The following is a 16,910-nucleotide window of genomic DNA, read 5'->3' as shown; positions in this document are numbered from 1 at the left end:
GATCCTCGCCATTAGTCAATTCTTTCTTGACACAAAATTGAACAGACATATATTCAGACATGCATAAAATAGCCTGCTATGAAACTGTGTTCACAAACCCCCTTTAACTACTATAATATTTATCAAGATATTTAGCAGATATCATTGTCAAACCTGTAAGGTTGCTCTCCTGTGTGGGTTCTCAAGTGCCGTGTTAGGTTTGCAGACCTTGGAAAAATCTTGCCACAGTATCTGTTACGAAAAGATGTTTATAAGAAAAAGTCAGCACAGTCGACTATATTTCACTCAAGCCATACAGCAGCCAGATGTTTACTCCTGATTTAATTAATCTCTCATGGAACACACATATCTTTGGCATTTAAAATTTGCAACGTAGCCATTTTACAGATATTAATATAAATAATTCTACAAATAAAGACTGCATTATAAGATCTGGTTGAATCTGTTCAAGTATAAACAAGCAATTTATAAAAATGGACTTTAGTTTTGATTGCTCCTATACATCTCTCTTATTAACTTGATATTTTTACATTTGCAAAGGTAAACCAGACAAGGGGATAAAAATATGATGAGCATTTGTAATTCTGGGTTGATGTAAACAGATTTCAAGTGTTTCAACTCATTTTACATGTTAGCCACAGTGATAACGTCCTATACATAGAGTGTTACCAGATCGAAAAAATCCTGAGACTTCATCCATCAGGACATGTACCCATAAAAGCTTTTTTTCTGGAAAGTGTCATATATTTCAAAGAGCAGATAAGTGATATGCCTGAGTCAGGTACTACAAATTTCTAAAGATGATTCAGGAATTATAAGCATAATTTATTTAGGAAAAAAAAAAAATCACACACAAAGCCAGAAACATAAAACAAGCTTTACTACTGATGAGTAACAGAAAATTTACTAACTGGTTTTACTCCTTTATGGACCTTATTTGTCTTTCATTAATGGCCTTATTCTTCAATGCCATGACAATTAATAAATATATGCTTGAAGACAGTAGTAGTATACCTTTAGATGAAAATAATTAATTGTGAAAGAAAATTCATAAATACAAAAGTGAGACATGTAGATAGTATTTGGACTGCTTCCAACCTCATTTATCACAACCAAATGGCCTGTGTTAAAATTCTCATTTAATAATTTTTTTTAAAACACTATTTTTATATTTCACTAAATGAAGAACACTTTGAAGTGCTTGAGATCTATCATGGTGGCTATTAATCATCTAATCAAGAATAATTTCCAAAATAAACAGCTGGGCCTTTTGAAATCAGAGGGGAGATATCTGGAAAGTCAGCCATAATTAACTGTGCAGTTACCTGCAGGTATAGCGCTCCTTTCCCTTCCGCAGAAGGTTCTCTGGCAGGGCATTAGGAGGCGCTCTGAAGTTGAACATAGAGGGCACTGACTGTAGGAGCTCACTGGCCTCAGGTTTCAGGGCACTGAAGCTCTCTAGCTTTTCAGCCATGTTTTCAATAGCTGACATCTGAAAGGTAAAAGCACAAGACCATGAAGCATTTGGCATCTTGTCTTCTATACTAATCTCTGGCAAATGAAGAACATCATTAAAAGGGAAGCATGAAATCTGCAACGGGTTGTAGAAAGAGACTGTAGTATCCCAGTATCAAATAAACAACAACAGAATTGATTTATTTAGGAAATACTATAAGTAGAACCAAGCTTATAAAATGCTGAGTGAACTTTTTGCATAAGACCTTGGTTAAGCCATTTTATCATAATCTGATATGTAACTGAACGATGAAACACATAAGACAGCTAATAAAGCCAATTTAACTTTCTATTTGATTAAGTGACAGCATTAGTATCATGGTATGGACATCAACACAATGGAACTTATAGGGAAGTTGCTATACCCCTTGCCTAGGTAATGAAAACCATAAGAACCATGCAGTCCCAAGAAAAGAACGGACAGCATGAAAGAACAGAAAGTGTTACAACATTACAGCTTAAGCCAAGTGTGTGTAACTCAGAAAGAAAAAATTAAATGTGTAAGAGGGTATTGCCTAAGACTACATTAAATTAATGTCTGGATATGCCATAGTTTTAAGTGGGATCATATACAAAGAATTTTGCTGAAATATTAATTTCATCAAAGATAAAGACTGAGTTGAAATGATGGTTTGTCATATGTTAATATAATTTCATACAACATAACTTGACATGTACCTTGTAATACAGGGGGAGCAGTTTATGTAACTACACTTTTAGAGAAACATTCTTGAAAGAAAATTATCCCTGCCTAATTCTTCCCCACTAACAATCTAATTTTTTTTGCTTATAATCTTCAAGGTTTTGTTCACCTGCACACTTATTTGAGAGTCACAATCAGGATGGCATTTACTTTTTAAGTTGACTTGATCACTGTTTTTTAAAAATTTTTTGTAGAGATGAAGCCTCACTGTGTTGCTCAGGCTGGTCTTGAACTCCTGGTCTCAAGCAATCCTTCCACCTGCTTCAGTCTCCTAGAGTGTGGGGCTTATAGGCATAAGCTACTGTGCCCAGCCTTAGCTTGATTCTTAAACTCCACAGCTAGAGGGACTCTCCCCTTTCCTTTGACCCTCTCAACATGTTGGGTTTCCTCAGGGCTCACATTTTATTTGGAAGCTCCTTATGACTGAATTTTTAAGTAGAAAAACAAACTTTCAGGCCATCTTGTTAAATCAACCCCCCTTTTATTTGTTTGGTTATCAGGGTGGTATGCCATTAGAAAGCTCAAGAAGCTATTTTAAAAGGTGTTTGCATTCTGTATGCATTACACAAAATTCTTAAGGAGCTGGGATGCTAGACCAGGGACACATAAGAATCAAGATGATAACTGCAAGTTCAAACAACTGGTCAACTCAAGAAACTATCCTTTTGATAATGAGACAGCAAGACAGAAATGAAGGCCTAATTTATGAGCTCAAGTTAAAACTAAAAGGCAACATTTCCTACTCAGAAGGAAAAATTAACAAAACATATATTCTGTGTACACACAGCTGGACAGAATACTGTCAGCTTCTTAAAGTAGGGCAAAATCTTAACAGCATGGCCTGAATATGATCTCTTCACATGAAAGGAATATTGTGTGTTTGATTTTTCAAATGATTATTCATGTTCTAGTTAGTTCTCTTTATTTTTCCCCCTTTATCCTGGAGCCTGCCCTCTCATTTCATGCCCGGACTCCTAATGCTAGCTACAAATTGCAACGTACAGGGTACCACTGCCAATTTGCCAAATGTCTTTCATCAAACACGGTACAAAAAAATCTCAGAGGAAAGTCAAGATACATTTACTTGTCAGACGACAAATGTGAATGCATTGGGAGGCAGTAAGGGCTATAAGCTCAGGGGTTTGATTCATAATCACTCAGCTGCTAAAACATTCTCCACAGATGCAAGTGGACAGCACATTTGTCACTGTGAAGGATTTTGACACATACTGATCACAGGACAGAGATATGGAAAGATGCTGCTGCTCACAGAGCTTGGAAGAAATTCTGTCTCCACAGAATACTGTCATTATTCCCTTCCAGACAGAGCATTAGCATGTCTGTATTACTTTGGATTTATTTATTAGAAATCAGTCCAGAAATATTTTATGATACGCTTGTATTTGCATGTATTCCTTCTAATTGTTCCTTGTAGAAAATCATTTTGATATTCCACCCAACATGAAATAAATTTTCTGAGTGAAAGATGACCTCTGGCCTTCAAACTGATTAGCACTAGTAACAAGCATGGGCAAAAGGGTCATAATCACACACATTTGTTGGGATGAAGAGTTAGTGCATGGGTAATGATTACAAATGTTTTATTTATATACATTTAATAGGTAAAATTTCATTATCTAGTGGTTTTAAATCATTTGAGTGTCCATCCTGCTGACACACTCAGATTCCTGCAACAAAATATCTTATAGAAACACGTTTCCTTTTATATGGAAAATAGCTTACTCGTGACTGTTATTCCCGGCTTTCATCTCTAGCACACATAAACTACAAGTCTTTCAAGTTATTTGAGAGCAATTGGCTGTTGAGAAATGTGTCTTGCTTTAGTAGCTGCTAATAGCTAGCTCTTTTTGAAGAAAGGTCGCTGTGATTACTTTACCTCAAACTGTTTCGATTTGGGAAAACCATCAAGAAACAAGAAAATATATTATAGGCTTGATGGCTAAATAATGACATTCTTAAAGGTAACAGGAAAAAGAATAAGGGTTACACAAGTGTCTCTCTTACAAGCTGCCCCCACCTCTGGCTTCTGGTGTCAAATGAAAAGAGGATTAAATTGGAGTGGGGAAAGGGAGGGAAAGAAGATGGGAAGCAAGCTGAGGGTAACTATTAACACACGTACACATGCACACAAAACATTTTCTGCCCAGCCAGCAATCACTGAAGCAACATAAAAGCCTTCATTGAATCCTTCTTTCCATCTTCCTAATATTTGCTCTTATAGCACTCGACCTCAGCTGAAAAGAAGTTTCCACATTAAGATAAACAGAAGTGACTCAGACATCTGCTAGATGGGGTAACTGGGCAGTTCTGTGACCAACATCAGCCCTAGTCAATACCTTAGATTAAGGTGTTGGATTAATATGAGCTCTATTGAGTGTACAGATCAAAAACCCAACTTTCTCTTGCTATCTGGTCTGACTCATATGATGTTCCTCCAAAAGTAACATACTTCTTCCAGGAGAGAGTAAGTTTTGACATTCATTTTAAATTTTAAAAATCAAGATAAATTGGGAAAAAAAAGGAACAGAATCTAGTTATATGTTCTTAAATTATGAAAAAAATGAAAAGGGCAATGTGTACTACTATGAAGAAGAAATTTGCTGAGAATTGGGAAATCAAAGTTAGATCATCTATTTTATTACCCTATGACCCATTAATGTCATAGGGTAATCTAAGATCAGTAAATGACAGTTTTTTTCCTATGGAACAGTAATTTTTATTTACATATATAATAGTTGATGTTATCAGCAGCCAGATGTCTGGAAGAGGAAGTCATTTCACCCTGTTCCAGCCCCCAAGAGGCTATTAACTTTATACTGACGCAAACTAATAGTTAGACATAATTCCCTAGCTCCTACAAAAAATGTAGCTATCTCTCTACTCAGATAAAGTTAGTATTTTTAAAAACATTTCAGCAGGCAAGATATTATCAACTGGGTCCTAAGCATTTAGCTTAACATTTATTATCTGGCAGCTAATAATTGATGACATAAAAAGGTTTCTCATTAAAACTATTAAAATGACAACCTGATTATATGAATGATATGTCCACCAACACCATGAATTATGTGACCTAATGTTTTACAAATTAGATTACACATGACTTTATCATAAAATAACTAACTTTTCATAAATAACTTATGATGGGAAAGTTTGTGGATTTGGTAGTTTTCTATATTTATTCACTTGATAATCTTGAGAAATCACAAAATCATGGTAATATGGAGGAGAAGTAAATATTCCTATTTTATGGTTATCTCACTCCATGTATCACATTCAGCAGTCATGATTATGAAATCACTTAGTTTTTTCTTTATTTTTGTGGGTACATTGTAGGTGTATATATCTTGGGGTACATGAGATGTTTTGATATAGGCATACAATGTGAAATAATCACATCACGGAGAATGGAATATCCAACCCCTCAAGCACGTATCCTTTGTGTCACAAACAATTCACATGGAGGTTTTTTTAACCACTAAAAATTATAAGCATGTATCTTTAAATTTCCTACTAATATATGTTTTATAATACAAACATAAATCACATCTCTGAAAAACCTGTGACTCAATGGAATGGGAATGATTCAAAGCATTACAATAGCAATCACTATGCTGTTGTATCAACTGTGGAAAAGGTAGTTTAACTTAAAGTCTACATGGCCTTTGTAAGTTAGTACAATCATTGGCCTGTGTGTAGGGGGTCAACACCTTAAGCTTCAAGCAGCTAACAACAAAACTACTGTCAAAGTCATACCATACCTTCGAAAAGATGAGGACCATGAGGCACAATACTCAGGACAGATCTCTACCAGGAAAGTCAAAGGAGGAACATACTGGAAATGCAGGCCAGGATCATCAGAAAACAACCCCATCAGCTGCATAACTTTGCCTAAGTTAGTGGATTGATCTCTCTCTCCCTCTTTCTCCATAAATACTTGTATACTTTTGAAATAATGTTAAACCTTAAAAGTCTATCAGAATGAGAAAAATCACAATTTTATATATTTCACAAAAGAGATAAAATGGAGGAATTTCTGGTGAAGAAAAACTAATATCAGATAGAGGAAACAGGTTAGGGCTAAAATGCTTCAACTTAATTTATATATAATTATTCAGTGACTTTAAAAAGACAGCTGAACTATATCCCAAGATTTTTCCCATTCTTCAGAAATCAGGATAATGTTCAGTGAAAAAGAGAAACGAAAGCACATATACTTAGAGAGTATTTTTAACTATATGTTACTGCCACTGACCAAGTTTTATCTGGGGGTGAAAACTAAATAAGCAGTATTCTTTGTATCCCAAATAGCTTCCACAATAAAAAATAAAGCTATCCCCTAATATCATTAACTGAAACTGCCTGTATCTGGAAATAGTAACTGAAAGTCAAGGAAGTGAGACTAGATGCTAAAAGATCCATTCACTAGTTACATATGGATTTGTAAACATTTAGTTTTATATCTTCAAATAGCCAGAACCAATTTCTGCCCTGGGATATATGGATGTGAATTCCCATGTCAGCCTGTATCTACACACAAGTTCAGGTTTTATCCTTTAGAAGGCTTTATCAAAAGCATCTTTACATGCTGATACAGGCTCCACCAAATAATGGTTGTTTTCATTTAGTGACCCATTTCGAAGTCTCGTTTAACAGCGTGTTCCCAGGTGTCCAGAAAGAGTTCTGTATCAAGGTATAATTATGTGGAATGGATCAGATTTATCGAATAAAATCATTCTGTAAACAATTTCTAGCTCACTAAATGCCCAAATATAACTGAAAGAATGCAGCTTAAGAAAGCAGGAAAACTATCTGCTGGAGCCATGTCATGTAATGGAAAGAGGTTCGGAATTCTTTATGTCTGTACAGCAATTTAGAATGTAAGCTGTATTCTTTTTAATGTTACATCACTTTAGTCAAAAATATAAGTAGGAAACTTACCCAAGTTCTCTGATCAGGCAGTTGGAACTGGGAGCAAAATTGAAACAAAAACAAAAAATTACTTCTGTGTTGGTATCTTTATTGTAATCTATCCTTTGAGAAATTAACATTTATACTAAATTAGTAATTTTTGCTTATCATGTAACTGTACCTTGAGTAAAAGCTTTGGAAATAAAAATTAAATATTTTTATAACACTGTTGAATTTCCTCTATTTACCTAAATGAAATGTTTGAATCAAATTTCGTTTTTACAAGAAAGCTAAATGCTACCTACTAGCAAATCTTACAATAAAGCAGATGCTTCCCTTTTTATTAATTACTACTTGCTATAAAACAATATCCCTAAATATACTTTAATAACTAAACATTAAGCCATTTCCTGTAAAAATCCAATCTCTTGCATTTTCATAATGTTAATAACAAAAAAAAGATATTTACTCAAATATGAATTACTGAATAACAAAAGGATAATATACTTGGAAATTCACGACTTGATTTTTATTAGTATAGGACCCAGACCGTCAGAAGTCAGAACACTTAAGAATGTTAATGGAAAACTAAAAAGATCTAGCTATTAATGACAATTTGTGACAAGATTCACTGGAAGAAGCTTCAGTGGGTTAGAAGCTCTTCCAGGAGACACAAAGGTTATATATGCTTAAAAATATCATTTGCGTTGTTAAAGGAGATATATATTTTGCTTACATATGTTCTGGTATCTTTAATAAGGAAGATATGTAGTTTTTAAAGGATGAAAGCTTGATCGCAGATGAAATCCAACCATAAAAAATACTTGTGGAAAGCAAAATAGAAGATAAAGGACAGAAGATTTAAGTGATTTTTCACATCAAGGTATAAATTATAACTTGGGAAAAGACTGTCTCCTCAGTTCCTTAGAATGTAGTAGCAGATAATCAGCCAATTTAAAAGGAATAAAACACAAAAGAATGAAGAAAGGACAGAAATGTAAGTAAAAGATTGTTGCAGATGTACTCAAAGCCAAACATTTGGAAGTAAAATGTGCAAACAACCAAAAATAATATTTAAAGTATAGGGAAATCAAACGAAGGAATAATAGCCACTTTTACAATACTGTAACTGCCAAGTGACTTCATGAACGTTCACACAAGCTATCAGTGTGAATGCAAAGGATCCAAAATAGGAAAAAATAAAATGGACATTCGGAGGTCACACAGTAATAACATTCCCTGCATCTTACCTATTTGTGGCCATTGAACTCCTTTTCAAAATTATAGTGTAAACTAAGAGACCATAAATAATTTTCAACCACATATGCAGGGAAAGCCTCTACAATGCTTATTTCTCCCTTAGAGTAAACTAATTTACTTGTAAGAGAAAACTAGAAGCTAAAAATTTCTCACCTGACCTGACAGAGCAAACATGATTCTTCAAGAATTGAACTAAGAGAAGACTCTAGACCCTCAGCATTTATCTTTTAATTTTGATGTATGTATTTATGTATCTTCTAAGTATTTTTGGCAGAATTTTTAAAATATGTATTATTACAAAAGGCAATAATATAGCCTAATAATCTTTCTATAAAATTCAATAAATTTTTATTTACTGAGCTAATCACTTGTCACTGACTAGGAATTATGGATTGAGAAGGGATATGCTGGGAACAATATAAAGATATACAAAAATTGTAAAACCAGACTTGCCAAGAGAATACCACTACGAAGCATCCTTATTTCTTTTCCCTAAAACATTGAGAATGTGATCCCCCCTTTATTACTATAATAACCCTAAGAAATAGATAAGGCAGATATTATTCCCATTTTGAAATGAAGATCCAGAAGCCAAGAGAGTCCATGTGATTTGCTCCAATATACTTGAATGGAAAATGAAGCAATAAACAGTTTTATGCAAGCACATTAGCTATGAAATCATGACAAGCGCTGAGAACAGAGGTAAGTCATTCTGTTTTGGCTCCTTGAGTCTGTGCCACCCTTACTTCTCCCTAGTGAGGTCATGCCAAGAACACAAAAAGCATCTTTTCAAGTACTGCTAGATAGATGGCATGACCCTGGCAAAGAAATTGGGCAGGGGATGAGAGGAGGGTGTTTTAATAGCGTCCATTTATATTCATAATAAAATGTTTTCACACCCACTAATAAGAGCTCTTCCTCGTTTAGGTCCTTCCACAAGCCAAGCACGATGCTAAATATGTTGTGTACATAAATGCCAACTCTTCCAGTTATCCTGGGAAGGGTAAGACTTGATAAAACAGGAGAGGAACTCACCTGTATCCCAGCTATATACAGCATGGCACACAAAAACAGCCATGATGGTTATAAAAACAATGAAATATTTCTATAGTAGTTGGTAAATAGCCTTTGCCCTAAGCACCCTGAATGTTCCCCTGCTTCCCTGGTCTCTTCCCTGAACACCCCTCAGATAGTCCCACTACCCAGCGAATAAGACATTAGCAGCTGGTGCAGCAAGAGCCTCCAGTATCCTGCTCCAGAAAGACAGAAATCCATTTTGATTGGTAAGTATTTACGACACACCAGGTTTTAAGTATTTTGATCATCGTTCTTGGGTCTTGTTCTAATAGCAACACGCAGCAATAGAGAGTCCCTTACTCTGATGTAACATTCTGGTGTAGGAGAAAAACACTGCCACTGTGCTCCCACAGGCATGTTTATGAAGATCTGAGGAATGACTGCTATGCTCGAAGCACTGGACACACGCCTCATCTTTTGTGATCCTTAATTAAATTTGGGAATGTTAAAATATAACATATTTTCTCTCTTATTATTTTATTTTAAAATACATACCTACTATGTTGCTAATGGCTGCAAATCCATACAGAATTACTGGTTGACAAAACCGCCCATCTTATGAACCAGTAAATTTACCTACATCAGCAAAAAATCTTTGAATTTCAAAGCGGATAGAAACCTTACACAGAACTCTCTCATTTTACAAACAAGAAAACTAAGAGGCAGGCAGACTAAGATGCTCAAAGACACTGAATCCCTGTTTTGGTTTTTCTCCATTCTATCATGTACTCATAGCCCTCAATTTTGAAATGGTTAATTACGAAATTTTAAAGATTATCAGAATATGAAAATAATTTGATTACTGTAATATTACAGTAATTAATTATTGTAACATTAATGAATATATGAATATTATATTCTCAATTTATAATTATAAAGGAAGCTATCAAGAGAGATGTACTTTTTGTACAATATCTGACACAAAATATGTACTGCATTCCAGTTTATTAGTCTATGAAACTTCACAAGTACTATTTAGTTCAGTCTAAATAAAAAAATATAGTTTATGATAAACATTAACTGTTTAAGAACTTCTTTTCCATAAAGTAATTATGTAAATAATATCCTTTAGTCTTCCAATATAAAATTAATACTAACTGGAATGCTTCTAAAACTTGTACTGCTAAACCACATATTATCTCATTTTGAAAGGGAGTGAGAGTTCTTTAGCAATAGTAGATTTATCCAACTAACCCAGGAGATTGTGTTACAACTCTCATACTCTTTGTTCAAGACTCTAGGAAGATACTTGAAAAACCGAAAGGAAAAGGAAAAAAGAATCAGATCCCATGATTTTTATTTAATTAATTTAATTACCTAATAGCTTTCCATAAGATAGCTTGCATAAGTCTCCCAATTTTATTAGAGTACTGTCATTTTTTTGTTTGAACATATTGCAACAGAACAAATTACTTTGTTTTTAAGAATTTTCATTAAAATGTTGCTATCTAGAAAGACCAGGGCTTGTATCCTTTAAACAAAATAAAAATAAAATTTATATTAAGAAACCACATTCAAGATGCTTATATACCGTATTTGTTCTTTCAATATGATTTTCCAGATGGTGACTGATAGGTAAACCCATTTTTTTAAAATGACTAAATGCATAAGGGCATTAGGATGAACCAGTTAAGAGATAGTGCTGTTTTGTATTTTACTTGCAATGATAAACCATATATTTTGATAAATGAACACAACTTTGTTCTACAAATAGCATTGTGCATTGTGGTGAATTCTTGTGCAATTACAGAACTTTGCTGGAATGCTCACTGGTCTCTAGATAAATTCCTTCCTCCTCTATGGTAACAACTTGTCAGGTAGACTCATTTCCTGTTTTTATCTACGCTTTAAAAGAACAAGAATGACCTTCATGAATTTGGGACGAGTCACTGTGTGATCTATTTCTCAGTATCAGCAACGATGACATACAAAACACACCTTGGATATTTATTTTCTTAACTGAGTTCTGCTCACTCCAAAATGCACTGTAACTCAATAGACAGTTAATAGCAGACAATAATTTAACACTGACACCATGTTATTTTTACACATATATTAACTAATTTTTCTTTAAAGAGTGTGGGTTTTAATTCTGCTAGAATTTCCTGTGTTCTTCCACACGAGCGTCATAGGAAATCCTAATGTTCTCAAGATGTCTTTCATTTCATTGCACCTGCTTTTCAGGATCAACAAGTTAGTTTACAAGCTGGAAACCTCAAATCCAAAATACTTACTTGTGGGTGAAACAAGAACCCTGGAGAAGGCCTCAAGTATTTCTCTTTCAAAGCTTCAAGTGGGTCAGTTAGTTTTCTTTTCTCTACTCTGAAAGGTTAAAATTAGATTTTGGAGATGAATCAGTCTCACATATCAATCACTACATAATCACTCACATTTAAAGCAGCTAACAATAAAGCCAATGGTAGGTTTCTGGGAAGCATACTAATAAAAATATAAAGACATTTGTCTAGTTTTCGGAGATTACTCATGGCCCTTCTGGTGCTTAAGGAGACGAGGACCTATTTATAATGGGAAAAAAAAAAAAACCCTACTGAATGACTAGGAATAGGAATATGAAAATAGGAATAATGAGAAAATATGAAAAATGAAGAGTCACTAAAATAGAGGCATTTGTCACAAATTCAGTACCATTCCATTTCAAATGTAGACAAGAATACTTGATGATTTTGAAATCATGAGGTCAAGGCTGATCCTAAATATTAGAGCCATTTTCTACCAAGAAGGTGTTCTCCCAAATATGCACTCTATTTCTTTCATATTTGTCAATAATAGTAAGACAGTCTCCAAGCATACACTGCTAGCCACTCTTTGAGGTTTTCTGTCTCTCAATATATATTCATATTTACACATATATTAATATATAAATATTTTTATGTAAATTATATGTTCAAAGAGAGAGAGCATATATGCTCTTTGGATGCCACTGCTGATAAAGAAGGCAGGCAGATAGGATGGGTGTGGTAAAAAGAGGATGGGGAGCTTGCTGAAGATAGAGAGAGATACATAAACTTATCTATAGATTGCTTCTGCTTTAGAAATGTTTGCCATTCTATTTTGCATTAAGCACATAGAGAAATAATATCCCTATGTTGAATTAATTCATTACATTAATTTCTTTTACCAACCTGGTATTAAAAAAACTTTTATATATGTGCACTCTTAAAGCAGAATAAAATAGCTACCAATTATTGATATTATATATGTGATATGCATGCGTGGCATACACTATTTCACTTACTGAAGTAGGTGATGTTATATCCATTTTATTGGTTTTGTTTTTTTTAAGACACAAGAAGGCTGACATTTCAACCCAGGTCTGACACTAAAACTGGGTTCTAGGTCTTTCATGAGTTTGGAAAAATGACAACCCTAGGTCTTAATTGAGACAAGCACCAGACAGATGTTGGAGATCACAGTGAGTAACAGGAATGTTAGCAGGTGAGGAGGATTGAGTGCAAGGGATGTGTGGAATAATCAGAAAGCAGTTGCTATTGAGAGGGTATAAAAAGGAAAGTCTGAAAAATTATCTTAACAAAGGATGGAGACACATCATTGAGTTGGAAATATGACCCTTACCCAAAATGTGTGACATACAGTCTACACACAAAATATGGAAGATATGTGTTTCTTTGCTTTTTTCCTTCTCTAGTAACAGGACTGCCAAAGGAATTAAGATATAATAATTTTAAAAAGCAACCAAACTTGGTACTGACGCACTGAGATATTCTGTATTGTCCTTTGATATTAGTGTCATATTCAAATGCGGGATACTGGCAATGTTTCCTTGTTAATGCATTGTAAATAATATACGTAGAAGAAGAGTTTTAAGTGAGAAGAGCTTGCAGCTCTAGTGCCTATTAAGTAATATGAACTCAATAAACATTGTTAATGAAATAATAGAACAGCATCTCTTCATGAAAGAGAATTCGAGAAAATATGAAAATACTCCCATGTTAGATAAGTTCAATAGAAAATTATCCACATGTTCCATGAATGTTCATTTGAATAAGAAAGTAAATGTGAAAATGTTTGTAATATTCAAAATATGTAATATTCATCATATTATTATTCATACCCATTTAAAGAAAACTAGTATTTTAAAACTAAATCACTTTGGTCAAGTGAATATTACAGGATATTGCCAAAAAGTCCTTTTATTAAACTTGTATGTTTCACCCCAAGATTTTTTTTTGATACATCAAGGGAAACCAGATAATGAGGCTATTAAACAGAGACAGGTTTTTTTTTAAGCCAACTACTCATATTATATACAAAACATTTTCTGTGATTAATATTTTATTTACTTGGGCATTCCTGAGAGATTTATTTAGAAGCAACATGACCAGCCCTTACTAAGGGTGTGTTGGTACGTTAACAAAGAGTGGACTCCTGCTGTTATATGTCCCACCTATTCCAAAGAACCTGACCCATTTTAGTACCCACGCATATTTGCATTAATCCTTCAGGATACTCATAATTCCACCACTTGCCAATTTACTTTAAATATGACGTTCCCATATTTTCCACTCCAAAAAGAGTGTTTAAAAATAAATTTATTGTCAAGGGAAAAAAGATTCTGTAGGCCTATTCCAAGCCCCCAGCTTCAGAAACATCCCAAAATAAGTTCAAACCGAATGAGCCAACTTTCAGAATAAAAAATGAGTTCACCAGATCAAACAACTTCATTCTGTTTTATAATAATAGTAAAAATGATGTGTTAAAAAGCCATCACTTTACAGTGTAAATACCCCTTTCATACATCTGTTCATATTTCATCATCTCCCATCCGCCCTTACCTGTAAATAGGGTCCATAAAGAAAGGAGTGGGTCTTGCATGCTGCAAGGAACCGTCTGAAGCTGGTCTTGGTTCCATGTTGCTTCCTTTTTTTTCCCCAAACACGTGGTTTTTTCGAGGCTCAGTCAGCTTTGTCCCACTGGCTCTACTCCTACTGCCCATACTTAGATCCAAGGGCTGGTCTTGGCTTGCGGCAGGCGTCACTGGAGGCTTGGAGGGGACTGGAGTCAAGGGCTTCTCGTCTTTTCGCTTAGTGGTGAGATCAAAGGGGGACTCAGAGCTCCCCTTCTGCAGTTTCTTAACTTCACCTGGTGATTGGGGTTCCATTTTCAAAGGTAACGATCTCAAGTCTCTATCAGGAAATGGGTACATTGATTGGGAGAATGCTGGAAAAAACGGGAGGGGAAACATGGAAGGGTAAGGTAAAGCTCCAACTTTTTTGTCTTGCAGCCCCACCAGTCCTGTTGAACCAAAGTATTTTTCAGCAATAGAAGCAATAGCCTTTATAGAATCATTCACAGCTCCTGACACCGCAGTCTGCTCCTCTAAAGATGGTGAGAAAATGGAATGATTGCTGTATTCTTTCTTATTATTTATTGAAGCCAGATTCTGAAGAGGGCTTACTTTGTCTTTGAACATTTTACCATTTTCTTTAAATTTCTCTTTATCACTTTCAATGTCACTTTCCAGATCAGAGCCCGAGGTTGTTTCCAGGTCACTGCCACTTGGCGTACTGACATCATCAAGGTCACTACTCTCTGACTGGTCACTGATTTTCTCAAGGGGCCTCTCTTCAGAGGACCTCTCGGGCTGGAGCTCCACTGGCTTATTGTCCCCTATAGGTGGGTGTTTAGATAGTGCCTTCAAAATATCCTGTGTAGCTGGCAGTATCTGAGGATGTGTCATGAGGGGACTTTGACTTTTGTTTGTCTGTTCAGTACTTGATAGTCCTTTAACAGGAGAACTAGCAGGTATCAAAGGAGGCCTGTGGTACAAGCCGGAAGGAAACAGACCAGGGAAGCTAAAAGAAAATCCAGGAGCTGTTGGAAAGGTAAGACCAGCAGGATGCCTATTGGCGCCAAAATAGTCAGCAAGGCCCGGGTTGGCATGACTCATATTAACCATGGACGTTTTATCCATAGCTGGGGTTCCAGGAAGTGAAATGCCTTGGCCAAAAAATCCACCTGCCGCAAAATGGTTCTTGCCCTCACAAAACCTCCTGTGTTTATTTAAGGAAGACGTAGTGCTGAACATTTGTCCACAGTCTTTGCACTTGATTTGGGTTCTGCAATCAGCATGCATGCGCTTATGACGACAAAGGTTTGAAAACTGAGTATAGGATTTATGGCAGACCTCACCTGTGTGCAAACAACAAAAAAGAATCTCAGGCTTTATGTCAATTGCTTCTGAATTTAGCAAGTATCACAATTGGTTTACTCAAAATTTCAATTAGGAAGCCAGTAAAAGACATTGGAGGCACCAATCTGAGTGCTCCAAACACAGAAAACCCCATTTCACTAGATTCCAAAGCAAGGCAACCAACCTGACAAATGTCTTGAGGCAGCACAAATATTTCATATATATATATATTTTGTCAACCCCATTGTGCAATATTTTGCATTATATTTGCATATTTAAATATTTATGGAGAGTTAAATTCCAACATGCATTGATTCTCCACCCAATTACTATGCTAATACAATGCTGAAAATTAAAGTCTTAAAATGTATTAAATACAAAACATAGCAAGAACACCTTTCAAATTTTAGAGTACTTAAAAATTCCATTTTGTAGACACCAAAACAAAATAAAATAGGCTCAACCAGAAACTTCAGCTTCATTGCCTCTCCCCTTGGGGAAAAATCCTGTGACTGTCCTGCTATTATTTAATTGGTATTATATCATATGCTCTCATCATTCACACATCAAAGCCACACAACAATGCACATTGTGTATTCTGAGACTTTTTTTTAACAATCATTTTCATGATTTGAGAAAGACTGACATAATTTACAATGGCTCTATTTTAAGCCTGCAAAGGAAACTAAATTGAATGTAGCCCATCCTGCATTGCTGGTTCCCATGAACTATGATCACGTCCTCTGACTTCCCCTCACACCAGTGGTTGTGCTAACCTTCCTGCATTTATGAAACCCCTGTCCTTGGGAAACATGTCCACTTGTTGTCATATCTACATTAGTTATCTCAGGCTTGACTTCTATGTGTTACAGCCAACTCTGGTTGGTAGGGGAGAGCCCTGTGAAACCTCTAATCCAGAAAGAATGGCACAGCATTGGGTGCAGCTGCGAAATATGCCTCTTCATCAAGAATTTGCCGATAAAGTAGAATCTCCCTCCTCACACATGTGCCACTATAGCTAAGCACATTTTAAGACCAAACTTTGTACCCCTTAATAACTCCTTTACTAGGTAAGAATCCTCACTCACTTCACAGTCCAGTAGGATTACAGTATCAGTACCCTGAGCATCATATTTTTTTTATTTTACTTTACTGGGTTGAATCATGTTATATGTGAACTTACTTTAACACTTCTGTGCATGTTCAATACATGCACAAACAAGATATACCTTGTTGGTAATTGTTGAAACC

The 16,910-nt window shown here is 35.2% G+C and overlaps 1 protein-coding gene across 13 annotated transcripts in view; it reads right to left on the bottom strand.

Moving 5' to 3' along the window:
- The window catches only part of MECOM (MDS1 and EVI1 complex locus), a 575,095-nt gene that overhangs the window by 18,305 nt on the left and 539,880 nt on the right, over window positions 1–16,910 (bottom strand). For 6 of the 13 annotated variants that reach the window (XM_017501989.2, XM_017501990.2, XM_017501995.2 and 3 more), the window contains 5 exons: window positions 14,302–15,658; window positions 11,722–11,809; window positions 7,181–7,207; window positions 1,326–1,492; window positions 154–231 (listed from right to left, as the gene is read on the bottom strand). In XM_017501989.2, the coding sequence (XP_017357478.1) occupies window positions 154–231; window positions 1,326–1,492; window positions 7,181–7,207; window positions 11,722–11,809; window positions 14,302–15,658 (1,717 nt within the window). The remainder of the gene's footprint in view (window positions 1–153; window positions 232–1,325; window positions 1,493–7,180; window positions 7,208–11,721; window positions 11,810–14,301; window positions 15,659–16,910) is intronic. The other 7 variants (XM_017501991.2, XM_017501992.2, XM_017501999.1 and 4 more) reach the window with 2 other exon arrangements.

This window comes from Cebus imitator, unplaced genomic scaffold, assembly GCF_001604975.1.
Source record: "Cebus imitator isolate Cc_AM_T3 unplaced genomic scaffold, Cebus_imitator-1.0 Scaffold287, whole genome shotgun sequence".
Lineage (NCBI taxonomy): Eukaryota > Metazoa > Chordata > Mammalia > Primates > Cebidae > Cebus > Cebus imitator.
Note: the sequence above shows the minus strand (reverse complement) of the source record. Positions and strands in the feature narration are given on the sequence as shown.